This window comes from Cyrtonyx montezumae, unplaced genomic scaffold, assembly GCF_038088225.1.
Source record: "Cyrtonyx montezumae isolate F1298 unplaced genomic scaffold, pur_monq_1.0 scaffold_4, whole genome shotgun sequence".
NCBI lineage: Eukaryota > Metazoa > Chordata > Aves > Galliformes > Odontophoridae > Cyrtonyx > Cyrtonyx montezumae.
This window is the reverse complement of record NW_027072045.1, coordinates 14,996,405-15,022,376: the sequence shown is the minus strand read 5'-3', so window position 1 is coordinate 15,022,376 and position 25,972 is coordinate 14,996,405. Positions and strand designations below refer to the sequence as shown.

General features: G+C 38.1%; 1 protein-coding gene across 1 annotated transcript in view; it reads left to right on the top strand.

Annotated features, from left to right (window-relative positions):
• Positions 1-9,915, top strand: part of FRMPD2 (FERM and PDZ domain containing 2) — a 68,688-nt gene extending 58,773 nt beyond the window's left edge. Inside the window, exons 41-47 of the mRNA XM_065746600.1 lie at positions 1,062-1,177; positions 2,842-2,990; positions 4,631-4,721; positions 5,322-5,656; positions 6,928-7,143; positions 7,427-7,489; positions 8,345-9,915. Coding sequence (XP_065602672.1) covers positions 1,062-1,177; positions 2,842-2,990; positions 4,631-4,721; positions 5,322-5,656; positions 6,928-7,143; positions 7,427-7,489; positions 8,345-8,416 — 1,042 coding nt within the window. The 3' untranslated portion in view covers positions 8,417-9,915. The remainder of the gene's footprint in view (positions 1-1,061; positions 1,178-2,841; positions 2,991-4,630; positions 4,722-5,321; positions 5,657-6,927; positions 7,144-7,426; positions 7,490-8,344) is intronic.
• The last annotated feature ends 16,057 nt before the right edge of the window (positions 9,916-25,972 follow it).

Sequence of the window (25,972 nt, the reverse complement as noted above, 5' to 3'; positions counted from 1 at the left end):
AAAAATTATCATTTATAACCCACATAAATATAAAAATGAATAAGCATTTACATCTAAAACCTCAAGTTTTGTATGAAGACTAGCTGGCCAATCTTTAAAGGACAGAATTCTTGAAAGAATCTTTGAGAGTACCTGCAAGTGAGAATGTCCATGGAAATACAGGCTCAGAGCTGCTTGCTATTATCTCATCGCTAGTATAATATTATCTTTTGGTATACCAGGTAATCAGGTTTGATTATTATTAAACTATCTTTCTCTAAGTCCATGATGTGCAAATGCATCTATAGCTAATACAAAGTCATCACATAGAAGGGTAACATTTGTCTGTTTTCTGGTTGTTTTGCAAACAGACTAGCTTTCTGGCTCTTGTCCTTTAATCTAAATCTACTTCCAGTATTTTCTGGTAGTCCTGTTTTATGCTTGTGGAAGTTTTGTCGAACTTGAACAAGCACTTACTTGAAAAGGTTACTATCCTTGCAAAGCTGCTACTAAAATTAGTATTGTATTCTCCCTCTTAACAGTACCTTTTCCTATTTATTATATACTGTTTTACGATCATACATTACCCCATCCAATGGAAGGCTATGGTATTCTTAAGCCTACTCAAGTAGTTAAATGGCAAGTTTACAGGGGATTGGAGCTGGCCATTACATGAATATTTAACCCATTCTGTGCATATTATTGCTGTATTCTGGACTGTAGACATCTCAACACATTTAAGTGCTCTAAAATTCTCTGGGTATTTTAAGAAATGTTTTAGAAACCTTGAGGTAAGTCTATTTATCTGTGGTTGCCTAACAATTCAAGTAATGGGTCACAAATGAAAAAATGTCTGCAACAAACTTTGCTTTCAAAGGATTTCTGGCAGCTTTTTATACAAATCATCTGTTCCTCTAGACAAAATAATATCATGTTCTTCAGAAGTCATTGTAATTCTTGAAAATAGTTGCTCAAGAAAATTAAAGAAACTGAAAATAGATTAGAAACAAAAATTTGCATGATCCAGGTGAACATAACTTCAGCCATTTCCATGAAACCACCCAACTAATGCTGTTTCACAGATCACAGAAATACACAGGATATGAAGGCTGCAGAAGAGAGAGTCAGCAGTCTGAGTCAGACAACTGGAACAATGAAGATGGTGGTATGTCCCATAGGACTTCTATTCTACTTAGAAGTAACCAGAAATGCTCTTCTTTTTTTTTTTTTTTTTTACTGTAATAAGCCAGCTACTCCACATAAACTACAGTGAGATCAACACTACTTCCATGTACACAAGCTAAGAATTTCCTTTTTCTCTCTAGAAAGCCAGATGACTTAGGTCACAATTTTTGCCTTTTATACATAAAAAGGCATAACATCTTCACCATGTCCATATGAAGATGGTCAACATTAGGACTTCTCTTAATTACAATAAATGTTCATTACTTAAAAACAGCACAGCAATCAACATTTTTACATTAACATATGCTTTTTTTAAAATGCTTTGGTCTCATGTGAGTAATCAACTTACAGTCTTATTAAAGATCTTTAATGAGGCACCTTATTCAGGAGTGAAAATATACAGTGGGATCAAAAAGGGTTTTCAATAGAAGCCTAGTTATATGTGCAATAGCGATGGAAAGGTAAGTGTGAGAATCTATAGGGAGTCAGTCTTGGACTCAAACTGCCAAATTATGGGTGAATAAAAGCAGGTAATTTCCTACTGCTAGTCTGCAATGACCCAAAATTCAAACTCTGATGAATAAATGGCAAAATAAGGAGAGCTGTATGAGAAATAAATCTCTCCAGAGTGGGGGATTTATGTTCACAGGTGCTCTGAACAAGTTAACAGAATCACCTTTGCATCTATGAGGGTTAGAGAGCAGAAAGTATCTTAGAAGCTCAGGTAAGGAAGGTGCCAGTTGTAAAACAAGACAAAAGCTGAGCACACAGAGCAATTTTTCAATAGGGATTTGTTAAAGCTAGTAAAGACATCTTACAACAACAACAAAAAAGAGAACGCTGCTTCCAGTCTTAAGCCTACAACAAAGCTTAGGAACAGATCAAGTTAGATCAAAACATCTGGCATGCTATTCATTACCAACAGTAGCCTCTGTTTGTAAGGACAAATTCTGTAGTTTCTCTACTTTGAACTATTTTTTTATTATTATTATTTTAACTGGAGTAACTACTGCTTTTATTCTGTGGAAGTAACAGAAGTTATTGATATGCCTCTTTTTTCAATTGCTATAGTAGAATAGTGATATTTCTGGAGATTTAATGTTTATCTATCTCCTTAATCTAAGTTTTGTATCAGAGTGTATACTTCAGGATGAGCTAGTTAGTAAAACTGATTCTTGGTTTTGGTGCATCACAGATACTTCACATCTTGTTATTGGAGTGTGAAGTAAGATGAGATTTTCTTATTTCAGGAAGGAAAAATGAATTGTACCAGTGGGGTGTGGCAAAACAAATTTTCAGGAAACTCCTGGAAACGTGATTTCCTGTGAAGATGTGGCCAAAGTTTCCTATGCCAATATAAACTACTGTTAAAGTTTATAATTCTGCAAGAATTATTTATTTATAACAGATTGTATTTAGAAACTGTAGAAAGAAGGAACTTCAAATAGTTGTATACGCTTCCAAACTCCATGAAATATGGTGCTGGTTGTATCCATGATACTGACTTAGTCTTCTTTCTGCCGTAAAGTAAGCCAAAAATACCATTTTACATTTTACTTCCACAATATAAACATTGAAGTGTATTCAAATTCTGCAGTCTCCTAGTTTTTAAATCCAAAACTTTATGCTATGATCAATAACCATTAAAAAACATCTTTTGTTTTTCATTATGTGTAGGCAGAACCTTTGTTTCTGAAGATGAACTGACTCATTTAATTAACTTTAAATCCTCACCAACTGGAGTACGTCCAAGGACTGGCATCAGACATTTTATTCAAGGTCTTAAGTCACGGATTGAGAATCAAGAGGTCTTGAAAGAATTTATGGTAAAGTGTAATTAATTGTTAAGATCTTTGGCAGAACTAAGAAAGTGACTTTTAGAAGCCTTCAAAATATGTTTGGGAGATTCAGTTGTATATCTTCATTGACTCCAGTTACTCAGAGGATTGTTCCAGCTAGGATAGGGCTTCTGTTCCACTTTTAGACTGATGTTGCTGTATCTGCATCTCCCTCCTTCCACACAGGCCAGGCTTGATTACACTATTTCTGTCCAAAGGCCTTGTCCATGTGGAATTAAAAATAATTAATACATAGAAGTACAATACAAATCAGTTTAATTTAGATTTACTTCTTCCTATTGCTCCGTCAGTTCTGCTAAATGGGTGCCTAAGAACACTCTTAGGCTCCAGATTAAAGCAAGGAATCCAAACACAGGAAAATGTTTTCCACAGTGCTTCAGTGATTTGTGGAAATCACTGTTACAAAATGCTTTTGAGGTCAGGGTTAGTGAAAATAAAATAAAAATAATATAAATAGATAATGAAAACATACAATTACATCTGTGACATAAATTATGAAGAAATATAAAATTATGGAAGCAAATAAAGTATCTTGTTTCAGTATATGGAGTATTTAGTATAGGAGGTTATTAGCAAATTCTTAAAGATTATTTTATAGTTCTTCAGTGCAGTACTGGAATTTTCATTAAAGAACATACTCATCATCAGTGAAATAGATTACTACCTGTTTTCCATAGTAATGACAATGCTATCAGTTTCTTCAACTTGCTTTTATATCTTACTTTCTGTATAAAAAAATCACATAGACTCGTGTGTATAGGATTTGTTGACTTGCAACAAAAGCTCATGGAAACGTATAATTTCCACTCATTCTGTTCCTTTACTGATGTAGGCATAGCATGATATAAGCCAAGTCACGCATCTGCTTGTAAAGCAGAAAGATCTAACAGGAAAAACACTGGTTACCAAAGTCGATGGATCTTTTATCTGAGAAAAAGCAGTAGTAACTGATGAAGATCATAAAAAACTATTGAATGTATTTCAGTGCATATTACACTATATAATGGCCTACTAAAGAGGTAGAAGAATAAAGAAAAGTGAAAATAATTCAAAACTGTAAATGAAATTAATTTGCATCTTTTTGCTTCCTGGCTACACTACAATGTGTAACCCCAAATCTTCTAAGAAGTTCTTAGGATTATGATTTCCACTTAATATCATTGATGTTGTCTGCTGTATCCATCATTTTCTGTGGAACTGAAAATTATTCACTGACATTCACCTGGTGGAGGGAACTTGCTTTGGCAGGGGGGTTGGACTCGATGATCTCTTGAGGTCCCTTCCAACCCCTATGATTCTATGATTCTATGATTCATTATCTGCTAAGAGTGCTAAAGTTTATTCTTTATTGGATATTCTAAACATCTATTTTAGAACAGTATACAAAAGGGATCTATAATTAAAGGGGCTGTGGATATGGATTGGAAATCTCATTTAAAATCTCCAGAAAATTTCTGTATACTGAAAAAACTACAAAGCAATTTGAAATGTGCATGGAAGTTTTAGGAAAAATGTGTTGAAGTCTGTCTACCAGTCTTGGGTCACAAATCAGTAGAAGTTCTTCACAAAGGATATGAACATGGTGTGACTGTTTCTCTTTGACATAGGCTTTGGAACATTTGAAACCAATAGATGACTGCAGAACTGGCAAAGCACCAGAAAACAGTGATAAAAACAGATATCAAGATATTCTTCCATGTAAGTATGCACACCAATAAGAAGATAAAGCTGTAACACTGAGATTAGGAGGTAAAGCCTACCACATTCTTTTGTCACAGAAAACTCTAGTAATAATGAAATTTGTAGAGATTTTTCCTAGCATGTAAAATTCACATAAGGTTATCTACATTGCACAGGAAGTAATTTTCTAACTATCATACTCCACAAGGCAGGACTTGGCCTGGTAGGTGTTTCCTTTGTTCTATCATATACTGATCTAGTACATTTCTGTGGACAACTGTAATTTGTACTATACTAGCAGTATTTTAAATCTACAGCTTTTGACACAGTGACATTCTGAAAAGCACAGTGAAAATCACAGAGATATGTAGTTCTTGAAAAGATACAAGTTCATTTCAGAAATACTTGAAAACATAATAGCCAACCAGATATTGCAGCTGCTCAGCTCTGATCTGAATCAGAATTCTGAATAGCAGCAATTAATGTTAGTGCAGCTAGCCAAATGTGTTCAAAAAAATAAAGGCATACTTTACTGCTGGAGGCTGAGCTTCTCCTAGATGCTAGATGTGATCCATTTCAGATCTACAGCCTCAATAGCAAATTTCTGTTTCTGTCCAGATGACAAGACACGAGTTCCTCTGGGAGAAAGCGACGGCTACATTAATGCAAGTTACATTAGAATGAAAGTTGGAGAAGAGGAACACTTCTATATTATAACTCAAGGGCCCCTGCCTTCTACTATGGCTGATTTCTGGCAGATGGTTTGGGAGAGTGAATCAGACCTGATTGCCATGATGACAAAAGAAGTGGAGCTAGGAAATGTGAAAAGTCATCGATACTGGCCCGAACCTCCACAAGACTCCATAGATCTGGCTAATTTCCATCTCAGGCTAGACAGTTACCAGATTCTGGAATACTTCACAATTAGGATAATAGAAATGATCAACAAGCAGGTAAGTTGAGTATAATTAGTATTTTCATATGTGAAGAAATTTTTTAGAAATCTTACATTAATAAATACTGGCATTATTTGTTTCTTCCCTAACATCTGTTCACTATGTTCTAAGGAATATCTGAAAAACAGGAAATTAATGTAAATGAAATACTGCCTCACTGCTTATTGCACAAGGAGTGGATCCAATATTATAAACATTTGGACAAGAGTGTCCAACAATTAGTCCTTTAATACTCACAGAGTTGTTGTGTTTTTTGCAGAATTGTTTATTGTTCTTATCAAATCGGATCATAAGGACTGCCATTCATGTTCTGTAACAGTGGGTAGAAAGAAGGATGGAAAGAAGTTGGCTTTCATCATAAAATTTAGGAAGAATGATAATCTTTTTCATGAAAAGACATGAAAACTGCAAATCTAACAGCAAATTTTTGAAGATACAACAAATGTAAAACCTTTTTGTACTAACACTGAAACTGGGACAAGTCTATCAGTCTTGCCTTCATATTATATAAAACTTCACTGAAATTCTCCAGGACAAATAGATTGATGGAATAATTAAAAAAAATAATTGTGCCAGACTAACTTGGTATCTGTTTTTGTCAATAAAAGTATTTATATGATGAAAAACCTCACCTTATGTTACTGTGTGAAACATAGCAAAGCGTCTGCTAAAGGTCTGTCCAAAAAATGATGGGAATATTGGTCATTCTACGTAATTGAGCTCTTACCTGGTTTTAATCTATTTTTTATTTTTTGCTACATTTATTATTTTTTTTACTGTATTACTGCATATTATTGCAGTAAATCAGCACTTTACTTCACCAGAAATCCAGACATTAATTCAAATTATTCTATTGGCAAAATTCTAGATAGGGTTTTACATTCAGCTTACAGCCAGTGTAACTCCATTGTCATGCTAACTGGGACCATGGAAGGCTTCAGTCCTTTAAGTTTGGATTCTTTTATTTTTATTATCATCAGTTGCATAACTAATCATTTTTGAAGAACAGTTATTAGTTGGACTTGGGTCTTTACGATAGATGTTAGATGTTTTTACTAGCATGGAAAAAAAATAATTTTTTTCATTTAGTATTTTTGACATAAAAAAAAAAGGAAAAAGAAAATATTATTATTTTCATATATATATATGTTTGACCAAATGTATATATATATATATGTTTGTGTCTTTGTTTGTTTTTTACTGTTTTTTAAATAGCTATATTACTCATCTTTTAGTTAATACACATTTTTGTTCTCCTTTTTTTCTAGACAGATGAGAGGAGAATTATAAGTCATTTACAGTTTACTACTTGGCCAGACCACAGTACCACCAAACTGTCTGAGCAGCTTGTAAAATTTATTTGTTATATGAGAAAAGCTCATAGGAGAGGACCTGTTGTTGCTCACTGCAGCTCTGGGATAGGAAGAAGTGGAGTTTTGCTTTGTGTTGAAATTCTTCTGAGCTTTATAGAAAAAGATCTCTGTGTAAGTACCAAATAACTATTGTTAAGTATTACAATAAATATAAATATTACTGATCTGGATGTCAACAAGATGTGTAAGTATCTTAGGACACAGTTAATTCCAGGTAGAAATTAATCCTCACAAAATGGAATAAACCCAATGTTATTATTTAAAAAAACAGAGATAATAACCAAAATTACATCATTTGTAAGAGAACTGAGCCCCAGATTTCTCATAATAGAATGTTACTTTTTTTTTTAATAGTTTGAACATTAACATAATAAGAACTGTTTTCTTCTTACAGTTTGACATCAAGCACATAGTGAGAGATTTGAGAGAGCAGCGGTTTGGTATGATCCAAAATAAGGTAAGTTCTCAGTATTCGAACTAGAATACAACTTCAAAAAGCTTCAGTGTGTGGTACATATCCTTATGCTTGGATGAGTCTGGAGTTTAAAGCATAACCTTAGCCCTCTTGTGAAGAAAATAATGGCTTTCCAGGCAACTGTGTCTTTATTTAAACATGGAAGATCTATCCTTTACAAACTGAAATTAAGAAAGAAAGGAAAATAAAGACAACATAAAAGCAACCTCTAGTGTCGGTTTGAGGCACTTGAATTTCACAGATCATCAATATAGTACACAGACAGAACTCTTTTTCTCCTTTTGGCAAAAATAAAAGGAGGAATCACCAACAAAACAGGTGAGACTCTACCCTGAAAAATCACAGTCTTTAGTTGAATTATTGCAATTGAGCTATCATTGCCTTTTCTACTGCTGAGCTATATACACCCCCAGAGAGAGTTCACAGAGGAAAAGACAAAATGAAGTTAACTTAGAGCAAACAAGAAGTGGGATGAAAAACAAGACAAGACTAGGATAAGTTCTTCTTAGAGGCAAATATTTCAGCACATGCTCCAAGATACGTTAGATTGAGCACGTGATTAAAATTAACTCAGTAGATAACCTCCATTGACCTCAGTGAGACTTAACCTTATGCTTACTGCACTGAATAAAAAAGAGTTCCTGAACTTCTATGAGTGATGGAAAAAAAAAGACTGAGGATAATCTTAAGTATATATATATATCTGCATTACGAAGTTGCTGCTGTTACAAACAACACTACAGCCAGTCTATACTACTTTATATATATATGTATGTATGTATGTATGTATATAGTTGAATGTATTTGGATGTTTCACACTGATGTCTCTGTGTGCAGGATCAGTATTTATTCTGTTATGAATTTGTTCTGCAAGTCCTTCAGAACCTTCAAGCAGCGGATTCCTACTGACTGCAATGTGACTCTTCTCTGTAACTTGGACACCAGGGACCATTCAGCTATTGCTCTAAAGGGATGTCAAGTGTTATATTACATGCTCTAATAGATTACTCTGATTTCTAAGACGTTTAAGAACCTCGCTTAACTTGCCCTGGGTACGTCATTTAAATCTCAGTTCATGGTTTGGAGAAGGAGCCAGCCAGAACTGCATCACTGCTGTTGTCATGGACAACTTGTGTGCTCTGTGTAATATCATATTAACTGTTCAGAAAATATTTTTGAACTGTGACAAGGGGGAAGCAGACTTTAGAGTTAGCTGTCCACAGGGCAACTAAAAAGATTTAAGACTCTGCTGCAGTTGGTGGAATATTTGTTTTCTCCTATGTACAGCATTCTTGGCTTCTGGACTGCAAATCAGTATTTGTATAGTAGATATGCTTTGTGTGGAAGGATTCAACTTGTTCACCTTCGATTGCTTAAACAATGTAGAACCATTTCCAGTCATTACTCCAGCACAGGAATTCATACCACCATCTCTACACATCTTAAATCAAGAGATAGGCAGAAACATAGGAAGCCTTTAAACCTTAGCTATTTATCTTAAAAGCAAGAGAGTTCTAATTATTGGATGGCATATTCTTATTTTCTAACCATATGAACAGCTGTAGATAGAATCAGAATTCTTCCATTCTGCATCCACATAAAAATGAATCCAATATTAAATCAGACTGTGTGCGTGTTGTGGCACACATATGCATTTCATCATCCACTGATGCTTTCTATTGTTATTTCACTCCACTGAATTATCTTGTCATTCTTAACTAGGATCTGAATCCAAGTATGGGAAGATCCATTGGTTCCTGTAAGAGCTGAATCAAATCACTGAATTAGAGTAAATAATTTTCTGTACAGTTCATTTCTCTTGTAAAAAGTACTTTTGTTATTGTGAGTCTGGATTTGAGCAAAATCATAATATTGAGTTTTGTCAGATTGTAGCTGTCACTACAGCAGTAATTCTAATTCAGTTATCTAGATGGTGGAACATATCAAAGTGGTGTTATTAGATATGCATTGGGAGAGTAACTTCAAAACGTAGGAAATGATAACAGCTTTTATTTAGCTGAATTGTACATATTTTCAAATCTTCCTTGATTTCAGAAAACATTAAGATGCATTTGAATATAAAACCGCAGTAGAAATAAGACAATAAAATAGCTGTTTATTTTCCTTATGAAAGAGAAGTTTATGGCTTGGAAAGAATGAGGCATTAAATACAAATTAAAAGCATAACTTTTAGAAAAAGCCACTGTTATACAATTATAATTAAGGCCCAGGGCCATTTTTTGCTTTCTGCCCTCAGATGGTCTGCTGGAAGTCAGAAGAAGATAAAAATAGGATTTATGACATGAACCAGATGCTAATTTCAAATGTACTGACACAGATCCAGAGCAGCTTTAAGTCAGTGCATTTAAAACTGGACCTATATTGGTATAAGTATAAACGGAATTTTACATTTTGTCTTGAATTACTTGAATTTGAGCCTTCTAAGCTCCATACATTCTGAACTTACTTTCATTACGTTGCATATAGAGGACTATTTGCACAATTTTGTCAAGCATCATCAGCCAAATTTTTACGTAACGTCATTACCTCCATTTGCTATTTGGCCTTTAATTTTGATTTTACTTCTATGCAAGATAACACTGCACATAAATGCACAATTCACTTCTGTACCACAGCAATTTTAATAACTTCTCAGTAAAAATATTCCTATACTTTTTGCAAGGGTGTATTTTCTGTGGTTTAGAACAAAGGTTCTGGATTTTGAAGACCATCTTTGTGGAACAATTTGTTCCTCCTAATTTGTGCATCGTCTTTGCAGTTGTTTATCAGAAGTGTTTCCTGTTTTACAGGGAGATTAAAAGATTTCTGAAAACACTGAATTGCGTTTCATTTTTTCTTAATGAAAAAGCTATTTTAATATTAACCACGCACCAGAAAGAGCCCATGGGAATAATAATAGCTTGTTAATGTGGGTTTATGTGTAAACTTCCTGTAAAGGCAGATTTTCTCACGACAGTCCCTTTTGTAGTTTCCCCTAAATCAGAGAATACAGACCTGTACTGTTTTCAGCTGAGACAGAGTTGATTTTTCTTTCATAGTGTCTGGCATGATGTTATATTTTGTCTTTAGGAGGAAAAAAATGTTGATAAACACCAACATTTTAGTTGTTGCTGAGCAGCACTATACAGAGCAAAGGGCATTTCAGCTACTCAGCTCCTTGTCCTGTACTGCCAGTGAGGGGGGGCTGAGGTGGCAAAAGGAGTTGGGAGAGGACAGAAGCAGGACAGTTAACTCAAACTGATCAAAGGTATACTCCATACATCTGACATCATGCGAAAAAAATCCATGAAAAATGGTGGGGACCTGGCTGGACAGACAGCCACTGGTGGAGACGAGCTGGGCATTGGTTGGTGAGTGGTTAGTAAATGCTTGTGCATCACTTTTTTTGTATTTATATCTATGATCATCATTACTGTTATCTTTATGTTTCTCTTCCTTTTCTGTTTGGTAAATAGTTCCATCTCAACTGCTGAGTTCTATATATATATTTTTTAATTCTCTTCCCCCATCCCCGTCATGGTTTTGTGGTTTTTGTTGTGTTGTTGATATTCCACATCATGACATCATGTGGCGGTTTGGGAGTCGGTGCTGTCACTGCCGCTGCCCGGGTTCGATTCCTGGTCAGGTATACCCAGCACGCAGCTGGAGCATTAACTCTACTCCCAACACACCACATGATGCCATGATGTGGAATATCAACAAAACAGCAAAACACACAAAACTGTGACAATCCCACTAGGAGGGAGGGAGGGAGTGAATGACTGTGATGCTTAGCTACCAGCTGGGTTAAATCAAAACATGGCATCTGAGACATTTGGCCATATCCTATCTTATCCTTCAGTGCTTTTAACCATCATAACCATCATGGTTACAGTTCCAGTAATGGCACCCTTACTCAGACTGAAATTTGTTTTCTACTTAGAGAAATCTGGGAGAGCATACTTTTTCTTTCAAAAAAGTATTTCTATCTAGAGGCTTTTGTACCTAGAGAAAGTCTTTATTTACACACACTGGCATCTACTATAGAGTCATAGAAGGGTTTGGGTTAGAAAGGACCTTAAAGAGCATCCAGATCCAATCTCCTACCGTGGGCAGGGACACCTCCCGTAGATCAGGCTGCCCCAGAGCCTCACCACCCTTATTTACTCTTATTCATCCATTCAGTGTATGACACACAATTCTAAGATTGCAGCTCACAGGGGATAATGGAGAAACTTAAGAAAACTTTGTCTTTCTTCCTTAAGATGCCTTTGGTAACTGCTGTCCAGTTAAGGTTGGGTGTAAAGAATGGATTTGAAATGAAGTTATTTCAGATAAACAGACATATGAAAAATGTGTTTTTGAAGGAGGATAAATATTTGAGTTATTAAATAGGTATCTGATGGCAGCAGTGCTTGAATATCACTCATGGTGCTACAGAGGTACTCACGTATTGCCAGCTGAACTCACAATACACTCACAGATCCAGCTTGCACCTCTCTGAGATATATGCTTACAAGCATGGGGAAGAACAGAATCTTCAGTGTATGTAAAACTAAGTGCAAATTTGTAGTCAGACTCAGCAAAGAATCTATTAAACAGCCTCAGCATTATTTCTGCTTTTAAAAATGCTGATTAACAGTGCAAAGCAAAGAAATGATGATTTTAATGATTAGCTGCATTTATCAAGAAGAAATAAAGTATATCATACTTCCATCCCCTTTTAATTCAATAATCCGTATTTCTTCTAAATAAGAAACAAGAGAGTTGTTTCTGCCTAATAATTCCCTGGAAGGCTTTTTGATGTACAGCTGTGATTTACAACACACCTCCATCTGCGAATATCACACTGCCTATAACTCAGTTTTGTGGGTTTGCTGTCATCTAAATCCATAGCACTGCTGCATGTATAAATGCCTTTTTCCAACTATAGCTATAAATTGCTGCATACATCTTAACATTCAGAAACTAGGAGCAACTATTATAGTCAAGTGTAGCAATGGTAGCAAATAACTACATGGGGCTTTGATTTATGGTTGGTAAAAACAATTAAAGTCACCTTCCTGTACTGTGAACAGCAAAGACTGAAAAATAGGCAGAAATTCACTTCAGGTATCCTTGCAACAGAGAGAGCAACCTTCACTAAAAAGCTGCGATTGACCAATTTGTCCAGGATTACCCTAAATCACTGTGGCTGCAGCCACCAATTCCTACACCATTTTCCCCATAATAAGCAGAGATGATTCCCATTACTTCATTCTTTACTCGTGCAAAAACTCTCACGTGGTTCAAGACTCAATGATACATATTCATATGTAACGAGAGATAGCTCATTCCTCCAGATCAGAAAACAGAATCATACTTCTGTAGCCCATTGACGTGATATCATTTAACATAGGAACTGATATGGAGTTTAAACACATCCTAACAAACAACTATTCTCTAACTATCTTTAGGATTGGACTTCAAGGCCTTAATCAACAACAAAATCTTCTGTTACAGCAAAAATACAGAAAACTCAAATACCACCAGTATTGCACAAGGAGAGCTAGGAAATACTGCCACCTACGGGTAAATCACTACTGCGACAATGCTAATTGCCATCAGTTCCCCATGTCGCCGAAGCAGAGCCGCTCCGACAGCTCTCACTGAGACCCATTCAGGTTTCACCAAGAGGGGCTGTGCAGGAGACAGTGCTTTCCCTCCTGCCCGGCCAGGCAAGTTCTGCATGCTACTGACAGCTATACTGGATAGTACATACTCTGCTGCAAGTCTTATAGATCCTAAAATAGTGACAGTGAATTAGTCTCTGGGAAGGGAAGGTGTAAATCTGCTCTTGACTTCAAAGTAGGGGCGCTCTTGGTATTAGGCACTTTTATTTACTGAAAATTTTGAGTAATGGGAAGTATTACTGCAGTTTTACAGGAGCTGGTTTTACAAAACATTATGAGTAGCTGAATCTAAATGAGCTGGGGTATAATTACTGTGAGATAACGCCTGTCAGCTTGTTTCTTTTATTAAATATGTTGCAAATTCATCTGCAGAATGAGGATTGGAGGTAGAGACAGTAACCCCAGTGCAATGGTCTTGATCACTGTACAGTGACACATATGATTTACAAACCACTTAAACTATGCTGTGCTGCACATATGGCTTAGCCCAAGGCCTGCGTTGTGTTGTGAATATTCCTTGGATACATGACAAATTTAGCCAAACAATTGTAACAGGGAGCCACTAGGTAGCTCCCAGTTGGTACCGGTGATAATGCCACTTGCATGTCCTTGCCTTTACCTGAAAGTGCAGTGAGAATTTTGCATGAATCTTTTTCTTTTTGGAAAGAATAACAAAAAAGAAAAGAAAACAAAAAAGGAAAGAAAACAATATTTTTCTTGGTTTAATCAATTACTTACTGAACACTGGGAATAACAGAACTCCCTAATTTATTTGGGCTTTTTCAGGCCCAAAAGCATGGAACAAATACCAAGATTCAAAGAACCACGAAACTACATAATATTTGAAGGTAGGAGGACCGCAGGAGAGCATCAAGTCTGAACCTCCCAGCTCAGAGCAGTGCTATCTACAGCTCAGGAAAGTATCCAGATGAGGTTTGAATATCTCTTAAGATGGAGACTCTGTGACCTGTCTGGATAACCTGCTCTGGAATTTGATCATTGTTAGCAGAAAAAGGGTTTTCCTCATGTTTAAATGGAATTTCCCATACTTGTGCCCACTGTATCTTGTCCTGACACTAGATACCACTAAGAAGAGTCTAGTTTCATCTTTTTACTCCCTTCCATGAGCGAATTTTTACATATTGATAAGTTTCCCTGGCCCATCTCTGGGCTAAAGTCAAACACTGATCTCTCAGCTTCTGCCTTGAGGACAGGCATTGCAATTTCTTAATCATCTTGGTGGTATTAATATGCCAGTACAGACTAAGAGAGGATGAGATCCCACCCAACAGTTAAATGTCTTTTGAAATTAAGAGATGCAGTGTTTTGGCACCTCCTGTAAGACAGTTGCTGTTTTAACAGAGTTTAATAGAATATGCAGAGGCTGGAGTACCTCTTAGCTATAAGTCTTCATGGTATGTCAGCAATTAGCTCTACTTCATAGCTAGTCTTGAGTGCTTGGTGTCTTTTCTTGCGCAAGAGTTCTGTAGGTAGCTCCTTCCTGCAGGAAGTAGGTGGCTGCTCAAAACTCATTCCCCTTTCTTCACAGTACCAGATATACATGTATGCCTGAGGGACAGTGGGCTTTTTGAGATTCTGCTCTAATTTTTACAGCTATTTAGCTTCAAAAACAAAACCCAGAAGCCAGCCAAACTGCCCTGGAGCAGCACACCCCCAATCAGGCGGTGACACAATGGGCACTATACAGTAGCTGTACAGCACCCAGCTCATTACACAATCTAGCAACTAATGCAAGTTGCCTATGCTCCCTCCCCTCCCTGCACTTGCTCTTGAGAGACGACAATTCTTTCTCCTCCTTCCTGTTCAGCTCAGTTGGAAAGGGCCCCTTGTGATTGTAGGCTTTCCTTTCCCTCTACAATGCTGTAAAAGATCTCTTAACTACTTCTCTCATCACTCCCTTCATGGCTGAAGTAGATTTAGCCTTGGCAAAGCACCCGCTGCAGTACCTCTTGGTCAATCAGCGCACCTAGCAATAGTTTCCAGGGCAGAAAAGACATGCTGTGAGCTTGTTTAATGCCAGCATCCTTGGATGTGTGACAAGGACACACACTGGAAATAATGAACATCGGGGAAATGTAGCTATAGCAACAGTTGCAGTCACAAAGCAAATCCCCACCATGAGTGCATGGAAACTACTGTTACTGTCCACACAGAAGTGCTGATAAAGCAGGAACTTAAGACTACAAGCATGCCTGGCCTGCAGTCTTGCCACAGCTAACATTACACATGAAAGCATACCAATAGCGGACAGAAACTTAGATCCCACACTCTTGGAAATGTCAGGTGAAACAACAAATCCAAAATTGTTGATTATTTGCAAGGAAATCCCAAATTTCACTCAGTCGGCTCCAGATTTTACTGCAAGTTTAGTACAAAGACATCAAAGGAGTATTGATAATGCTGTCACAGCAGTTAAGGAGACAGCCAGAGCTTCAGAAGAAAGAACAAAACATCAGTCTGTCACTGAGAAGTTCTGTTCCCATCCTAATTATTTTCTCCACTGAAACTGGGCAAAATTTTTACTTGTGTACTCAACATAAAAACAACCAGTGCTTTCTGACTTTTGTTCAAATCCTAAGTTAAAATAATTGAATGACTCTTGAGGAATTTTGACTTTCAGGAGATAAAAGAGAAATAAAAAGCTTTTTTATTTTACTTGGAATATCACTAGACACACTCTTTCAGAACTCCAGGGTTTCTCTTTTCACTGTATTTATAATTAGTTTTAAGTCAAGTTCCTTAATAATATAATGCCTTGTTTCCATTGTCTACTGTTTTGCCATCTTAGAGGACATATATGAGCCATGGGTAATGCTTGCAATGTCAAGGAATTACTCAGGGAAAAGCTGATACACAGCACAAAATATTCTTCATGTTTGCATTCTTCAGTAGCTGTGTATTTCCCTTCATTACTGTATGCGAGTCAGAGCATACATAGCAAACATCTGTCTCAGTTATTAGGAAATTTGTGATGCTTCATTACACGGAGCAGGTATTTGATACAACTGAGTAATTTCCATTACATGTCTGTGTCTCCTGGAAAGAGTATGATTCTGCTAATGTATCATTTCAACAAGTAGGAACAACATGGTTATTTCACAGCTAGAAATTCCATTAATACCTCCTAACTTGAACCATTTAGCACAGACTGAGCATCATGCCTTTCACTTGACAGCAATTTTAGATCAAAAGAGCTAGAATTGTGCCTGTAGTCAGAATTCAGACAAAGCTTGGGTTGCAAGCAGCAGTGGGATGACCACACCTCTCAGCTCAGTACAAATGCTTTACTCGTTCAGAGCAACATTGCTTTGGGCAACAACAGCTCTTTCCAGAGCAGTCCATGCCAGCTCCTGCTGAGATTTTCAATCTCATGAAGACTTCACCACCTACTCCCCATCTCATCAACATTCACTTAAATCCCTAGCTGAGTGTGGGCGGCTGCTGGGTTATGTTCTCCTGCCAGACTTTGTCAGTAGCTTAAAAGGCCAGGTTAAATTAGTGAAGGACCCCTCCTGGGTACTTACATAATACTGGTTTGAGCTCAATAGAAGTATCTGGTGAAACTCAATTATCTCCTTTAAGTATTGAGAAGAACACAGAATAAGCCTGTATCACCAGCAGGAAGTAAACACATTACCCACAAACATGAACAAAACTTTCCACCTTTCCCTTTTGTCAACAGTTTTCTTGTCTTAGTTGTTTGATTAACAGAGCAACACATTCACACACCTGCTGCCATCATCCCATTGCCATTTCTGATCGTGTAGTGTGAATTCTAGTTTGTTGTAAAGTCCTTGAAAAATCCAGGGCACAGCTGCACAATCTCCACGTGGCCGAGACTGCATTAGTCAAAAGCCTGTTAGCCCAACTAGAGATATTACAGCCTTGGGCAGGAAGGAAAAGCTACTGTTCCCTACCACTTCTATTCAAGTTGTCTCAAAATCATTACAAAGATAGGGTCCTTAGGCTCATCACAGTAATCATAACTGTGCCATGAACACCTCGATATCAGCAAAACTCCTTAGCCAGTGCTATACCGTTAACACTTCGTTATGTTAAAGGCCTAAAGCCCATCCAAGTAGCTTTAGGCTCATGCTGTGTGCTCACTGTGCCCATGTAAATACCCATTAACCAGACCAGCTCTCAGGAAAGGCCCTGCCTGTGTGCAGTTGTGTGTTTGTTTGAACGTGAGGCTAGGACTAACAGAGCATTAGGGGGAAGGATGCTGACAATGACCTGTCAGAGGGGAAAATCACCCTGTGAGGATGTGCATGATGGGCCCACTGGAGTGAATTAGGTCACCTAGTGCTGTCACAAACAATACAGCCATAGCTCATACAGTGAATGGCAAGCAGCCTCCCATATGAATGTCTTCAGACCATTGGCTTTGCTAATAAGGTTACCAGCAGTGATATTACACGTCACAGCATCTCTACAGAGATGAGCTGGAATGGAAAGGGAGGCAGAGATTTGAGCTGAAAGCAGACAACTTGAAGCCTTAGAGTGAGGCTTTCCCCCACATAGGTAGGAGGAAATCTGCTTTGGACTTGACAGATTCCACCCTGAAAAAGCTGCTTTGTCCACTAGACTAACTCCTTATCACTGCAGTATAAAATGGCAAATAGACTCAACCAATGGTACATAATTCTTCGAACTTACCAGTGACTTTAAGGTCCCAGTTCAGGATTTTTCCAGAAGTTTTGAATTTTAGGAACTCCTTTGCATCCACATGCTGGATGGTAGTGGCTGGAACAGTAGCATAGCCTTCGTGGCCACTTCCAGAAACTTTGACCATCATTTTACTGATTTCCTCCTTCTACATCCATTCTTTCCCATTAGAAAGTCCTAAAAAGGGATGGAGAAAAGAAGATATTGATTGGTAACATTTCAGTCTCTTTTCCTTTTATCAAACATGTAAAAGATACTGGAAGAAAATTTTATCTTTGTTCGTTAGCACTTGGTCCACCTTGTGAAGCTGCAAGTATGTTGTGCACACCTAGACCCAAAAGGTGCACTTGAAAAATGAGAGAGCAAAGGTAATAGTGTTTATCTTTCCAGAAATAAAAAGTTATGGGAAAAAAAATGAGAAAGCCAACACATGTACGTCTGTATGCAGAGCCAATAGGATAGTTAATTCTAACTACAGACACATATCCACTTTCCTTACCAGAATTAGCTTGAATTTGACATTAATTTCACTATTTCTACCATCACTCTCTTCAAGGATTTCAAGCCCTTGGATATCTAAACCATACAGTGTTCTCTGTCTTCATTACAGCATTATGTTACTTGATTTTGTACTCTTCCGATCTTGCGAATCAAATCAACAGAAATTTATCATGGCTGAGGTTTACCTGTTTCTTGTGGAAATATTTTTAGAACTGATTGATACATTACCTGAATCTGAGGGAAACTGTATATTTATTTTGAAAAACCCATTTTTGTTATTAATTAACTTTTTCTGCTAGAAAAAGAATTTTTCATCAAAAGCTCCTGAAAATGTCTACCATTGAATTTTCACTGTAAAACTGCAAATCCAAATCTCCTTTGGCTTATATTTCGTTGTTTTTTTCATAGTTCTAGGCCTGAGAGAATTCTTGTCTTGCAGAGCTTACACTACAGAGAGAACTGACACAGATGGAAGTGTAAGGCTTGTGATGCTTCCAGTTCCCACCAGATGTCACCAAGCTCTCAAAGATCTCTGGAGCTCGAGCAGCAGAAGCCTCCTGCCCAATTGCCAGTTATAAACAGTGCTTTTCTCTGTAAAAGACAGCAGAGCAAAACAACTAACCTAAGCAGTTTAGGACAGAACCCTTACTTGTGTCAGTGGCTGAAGCACTGCTGAACTGATACTGAGCCAAAGCTGAGATGTTCTCACTGCTGTTGGGTAATTTGATCCAAATGGATTCAATCTTTACTCCTCCTACTGGGGAATGCTACCACCACTTTCTCTCTGTCCTCTACCTGAAATAGCTGGCAGAACAGGCAGGAGTGTAATAACATGCACAACAAGGAAGTTTGTGTCACTGTGTGCTTCACTTCCAAGTTTTACTGAGCGCTGAGTACTGTGGTTTCTTGCACAGCACAAATGCCTGAGGTCTCACTACTCAAATAAGTGTGCTCCCAAGAGTGAGCCAGCTTGCCAAGAGGCTCTCCTCAATGCATCCCAGTTGGCAGAATAGCACTCTGAAGACTGCCATCAGAGGAAATGTTCAGTCTCAAAGAGATTAGATGCGCAGACTAAATAGGATGAATAGAAGTTGACAAATATCCAAGATGTATGTTTGTGAATGAAGAGGCTGTACTGGAAATGAATGCATTTTAATGAGAGAAGAGAGGGAAATTCACCATGAATTGCAGACATCTATTGTCCTGAAAAGGCATTGTTCCCCAGAGCCTCAGAACAGACACAAAAGGCACGCACTCCATGAGGTATTGTTGAGACTGGCTTGACGATGGCAGCTTGGGCCTATATAGTACATTTCATGGAGTGCCTCAAATCACTTCTCTCCTGAGAGGCTGGTAGCATTATCCCTGTCCTTTCACAGACACTGAAATACACTCTGAGACAAAATGAGTTTGCCTCATGGTGAACAACTCAGAGAGCTGGGAAAGTGAATCCTGGTCAGTGTAGGTGAATGTCCAGCCTAGAGCCTCATTTCTGTAATGTTGCTCCTGGGGAAGCAAAGTTGCTAGTTTCTATTGCATCAGTGCTCCCAAATAATATTGTAACGAAGAGCTCCTTGTCCATAAAATTAGCAAAGCCTGTTTGTCCAGAGCAACCAGGAACAATGTGCACATTGCTCCATGCAGCATTCACATCAGCCAGAGGTGCACAGAAGAATGGTCTTGCTCCTTGGTGCCTAGGCAAGCTGACACCAACCACAGGGTGATTCAGACAGAACGTAGGACTTAATTGCCAGCCCTGGGACTCATCAGGTCATCCTGGTCTTGCCTCCTGTCTACTGTAATAGTCAGCATTACATTTGCCTCCTGGCCTACCAACTCCAGCATCCAATCTACAGTCAGAATCTCCTCACTGCTAAGGTGTGAGTTTTCAATAAGTTGTGGGTATCTGTTTAAAATAGGTGATAACTGCACACTGAACACACATAAACCAATCATGTCTCCATGAATAGTAGCTCCAGTTATAATTGTCCTAGTTCTGCTTTGCAAGGAGCACAGAGAAACCATGGTCCCAGCCTGGGGTTTCTCTTTTATTTTTCCTCCATCACCAAACATGATTTTTACTGTTATCACAAACTCCTCTCTTCTTCAGGAAATGTCTGTTTGACTGCAGCTGATCAATGACAGCACCAGAGCATTTCCAATGCTTCATCTCTGACAGAATAAACATTTCTCTATCTGCCATAAACATCTCGCTTTGACACAGGTACACAGAAATTGCCAACATTTAGAAGGCCAAATAGACACTGTAACCCCTCTCCTGGTACAGAATAAAATCTCCCTTCTCTCCTTCCCACTGGCACTTTTTGTCATGTCTGTCCGTGCCAAACCCTACATACACACATGAATAGGAAGTGACTATGGGAATTGCTACCTTGGAAGCATAAACCTCTGCCACTTACAGAACACTGCTGCTCTCCTCTGCAGACATGATCACAGCTGACACACTCAATTTGCTCACTCACCAGCCAGTCTTGATAAGTTTGTGATACAGCCCATGCTGCTGAGTCTCCACTGCTTGCAGTATTTAAATTAGCTTGATTTAGTAATGTAGATTTAGTAATTTTGTACCTACTTGCATTGCAATCAGGTCCATGACCATGATGTTGATGTGAATTTGAAGGGTCATCTGAACATTCTGGCTGTTGTTTTGTCACTACTGGGAAATTCTCCATTGTTGGAGCAATTTGCCTTACCTTTGAAAGGAATTCAAACCACAAAGCAGAAGAAGGGTAGCAGGACTCTGATCCACTGAACACTAACATCTAATCTAAAAGTATTTTACTTCTGAGCATTTTGTTGATACAATTGTCTGCTCAAGACTGTCCTATTTCTCATTTGTTAATCACAGCTGGCCTTTTGATTTTTTTTTTCAATTAAAAATAGAGGACGGGAAAAGAATTTAAAAAGAAATCAACAATGAATTTCAAAATGTATCTGAAAAGCCAAAACCTCTTTGGATTCCCAAAATCAAGACAAAGCAGCAGAGGCCCCCAGGAAGAATTCTTGTTTTCTAGTAGTTCAATAAGCAATTTGAGCTAGGGATGACTTTAATCCTTCTCTAAAAAAAGATTCCTTAGAGGGCAACTAAACTTGAAAGTTTCTGCCACAGTGAATATTAATGGAAAGAAGTCTATTTCACATATCACTGCTACGTCATGCTCTCAGAATTAGGTGCACCTATCATGACTCAGGTTTAGTAAGTCTGGTCCTGCTGTCAAGAGGCAGTCCTGCTTGTTGCCTGCTCTTACAACAATGGGAGATTTCAAAATGGAGTGAGAGTGATATTTTACATGGTCAGACAGTGATAGGACAAGGGGAAATGGTTTTAAACCAAAAGAGGAGAGGTTTAGACAAGATGTGAAATCAAATTTTTTGAGGATAGTGAGGCACTGGAACAGGTTGCCCAGAGAAGCTGTGGATGCTCTATCCCTGGAGGCATTCAAGGCCACATTGGATGGGGCCCCGGGCAGCCCACAGTATGGGGTTTGGAACTGGATGATCTTTAAGGTCCCTTCCAACCCAAACCACTCTATGATTCTATGTTCTCTGTCCAGATTTTAGCTCTGCTGCCTCTTCCAGCACAAAATAAAGCATTCTGAACACCGACAGTCTCTCTATTGGCCGTCTTATCTGAAAGAGGATCACTCCAACTGGGACATCTAATGAACTCAAATTAGCTGCACAGTACTGGAAATGAGAAAGGCAGTGCTGAGAAATTAAGCCTAAGCACAGCTAGCTCCACCCATGTCCCTGAAAGGGCTAGGGATGGGAAAGGGGGAGAAGTTACTAGTTTCAAACTATCCTTATTAACTAGACATTTCATTTAAATTGTACTTAGCACCTGCCTCCAATTACCTGGCTTCAAGGCCCATGTGTGACAGAAACTGGAGCTGTGATTAAATCCATGCTTCGTACTAGTGAGCCATTAAGCAGAATCAAGGCTCGCCGCTCCTTTGAAGGAGATCATTTGTCTTCATTAGAAATGGCCATCCTTGATTGCCCTGACAGGAGCATCTCCCTGCAAGATAATAAAGCCTGTTATTGTCGAGAGATAAAATAATGTATTGCAGCTCCCTGGAGAGTGATTTGTATTTATTAATGCTCTCATAAATTACGGTACCTTGATTAACATGTGACTGTGACAGGCAGCAGGGGTGTGCTGCTCATCACGGCCATTCATGCAGGCTACTGTCTCTCAAATGATGAGATAGTAACAGAATGTCAGGGAGCTGCCTCCTGCCCCTTAATGATGTCTCAGGTCTGTGAGGGCATGACGGACAGACTTAGCCAAGTAGTGAAACCTGACTAATCACATCTCTGACTGGACCTTAATCTTCGGTCTAGATACAGAAGACTACACAAAAATCACCTTCTTTACTAGTAATATAACACTCCATATTTTCTTCCATTACTTCAGTGGTGGGGAAGCAGAAGAGAAAAGTAAAGTGACCAGAATTGATCAGAATCACTTGGGAAGCCAGGAAAAAGGTCAGATACAGAATTCAGGTCTTTTGAATCTACCATTTGGCACAGTGAAAACTATAAAAAACCCACTGTACTTTCATGACAATCATAATGTCACATAATGTTCTACAATAGGCATACCATCTCCAGAGGCCTTTCAAATGGATAACAGGAAGCATACAGAAGTAGAATAATAGCTGCAGAACCTCATACAGGGGGACTGTTTATCCAGTCCTGGGATTTCAACTCTAGATCCCTTCCATCTAGGCCCCTGCAATGCAGAGGTTCTAGTTTGAGACAACAACTAGTTCTGCCTGAAATAGGCTCATTCAGTATCCTGCCCTTAAGGTAATTTACAGCATGCCACTATGCCATTTCACTTTCAGAGGCAACACAGTGTCAGAAAATCACATATCTGTGCCCTAGATCTGCTTTCATTTTGATATAGGTTGGTTTGTTTAGCATTTAACATTAGTTAAGAACCAATATATTAGTTTAGCAAAAGGAATCTATAAGTGATATTCTAAAACTTTTCATTTCAGCTTTAGTGGGCAAATAGTCTTCTCTCCTCAATAATTCTGCATTGTGAACATAATAGAATACTTTTATTTTTTGTCTCAGTGATTTTGCCTTGCAAGAAGCACTGGAGTCACAATAGAATACTTTTATCTTTTGCCTCAAAATGTGCAAGGACATTTTCCTCGCGTTCCACATAAATTGTTTTTAGAAGATGGCTCACTATGGCCCAATAAGCAATGGAAATCTTCCAAACTGGGAAAAGTGGATGAAAGTAGATCAAAAGCTTCACTGATTAATCTGATGGTGAAAAATGGGGAAGAAGTGGGTGGGCACTCGACCACCCTAGATACCACTGAGCATCCCCAAAAGGAACAGTAGCATGTATTTATGAATCCTTAAAAGAGAATGAATATGTATACCAGTGTACTGCATATGCATCTCTTAACTGCTCAGATGTAGAAACTGAACTCTAAGAGGGCACGGCTGCTTGTCACGTTGCCCTGTGCATATCGTGAGGCATAAAGGAGTGCTGCTTTCTAACATCACATCGAAGTTAGAGAGTTTTCTTCCCAGATTTCAGATGACAATTTGTACTATCAAACTTCTGCTATTTCAGCAGAATTCAAACTGGGTGAGTTGATCCTGTTCACTGCCAGTGGAAAAAGTTTAAAGAAGGCAAAAATTCAGAATAAATTCAAAAGGGATATTCCACTGACAATTTCAGATGTAGCCAGCTCCTGTTCTTTCCTCTGTACTTCTAAGTCAGAGTTCTCTAGGATAACACTGCCAGCTCTCCCTAAGACCGGAACCAAACTGAGCTACTGATACAGTACCAGAGACTTGCAAAAGCCATAACCAGATTTATGTTCTAACTGCTCCAAAGCAAAGATGGGAATCATCCAAGCAGACATGGTTTATAGCCAGTCATGGAGGCACTAGAAGACAAGGTTTGAAGGGCCAATGAACGTAACTGTGTCCATGGGATGAGAAGAGGACATCATCATCCAAATGAGCACAGTCAGTAACATTGCACAGCATATGAGACTTCTGGTCATGCAAAATTGTACAATCTTGTCAGAGTACTTACACTGCTGTGGGATGGAACCTTCTAGTAGACACATCACATGCCTGTCTGTAAGATAATTTTTGGGTCTGCAATAGAAGAAAGCACTTGCCTGCTAAAATAATTCAGCCTCTAAAGCTGAGAGACGCCCAAGAAAGAGAGAAGTAGTGGCCAGCAGGCTAGATAAGTGACTCTTTCAGACTGGAGCTCCATCACATTCTGCACTCTGCATATCTTTAATTTTGGCACATCTTCACTCTTATTTAAACACACACCTTGACAGCCCTTTGTTTAGAACTTATTTGCTAGTGACATTAGTCACATGAAGAAGTAGGGACCTTCAAATTCTTCAAATGCCTCTTTTAAACTCTCTTCCATGAAAATATCTACAAAGCATTGGGCAATGGTTAGAAAGTTAACAAGTCCTTACAGATGTTTTTAAATACCCTACTGTGTCAGTTCACGAAGTTTGTTACAGCCACCTCTTCAGACTGTGAGTCTCACTCATTAAATCTAGCAGCTCAGATTTTATTTTTGGTGATCAAATTGCCTTTTCACACTGCTCACAAAACCAGCCATCGTTCTCAAACTACTGTTTATCACACAGATCCTGATTGTTCCACTCTCACCTTGTACATCTTTCCACGTTGTTCACTTAGCTGTTGTTTTACAACTGCCATACAGATGTCATATTAAACTACTTGCAGAATTTCCAGTGAAAGAGTTTTATTGCAATCTGATAAGTAATTATTCACTCAATAATTAGCATTCATTCGCCTAATGCAGCATGTACATGTATTTGGTTGAACGGATATATGAAATAGTTTAAATATGTTGTCTCATAAATATATAATATTTATAACAATATAAGTCTCTGAAGTGACATTTTCTATAATACTCTTTCTATGCCAATTCTTGAAATGTTACCAAAGTACCACCTAGCAATCCAGATCACTAAGACTGTCACTATTACAAACCTCGTTCTTCTAAATACTAGCAGTACAAATGTTATGGGAAGGCATATCTGAAAATGCACACTCAAAAGAATACAGAGTGAGTATTCATATTGCATTTTACTCTGTCATCTGATCTCTTTGACACAAGGAAGGTGAACAACTGATAGGTCAGCAAGAAATCTGACTCACTCTCATGTAGTCTGTAATTGCCTAAGAAAGAACAAGACTTCTGCTCTAAGAACAAGCCTATGGATGAAATAAAGAGTTTTCTCTCTCTTGAAGTGTGGCTGAGCACCATTCATCAGAAGTGAGGTGATCTAGCAGAGGCATATTCCTTGGGATGTAAGGTTCACATGGCTTTCTTAGCAACTGTATCAGTAAAAATGGTGAAGCGCTGCTTATCTTCCACACCACAGAATTCTGGATTTTTCTTCTCTGACTTTGAAATCTTTAATTAGACCAACCCTCTGTCATTTCCTTTCAGACCAAGAACATTTTGGTATCCTGTCCTATTATCTACAAGACAAATGTGAATAAGGGTCTCGATGATTATATTAATAGTGCAAAAAACAGATGTGAG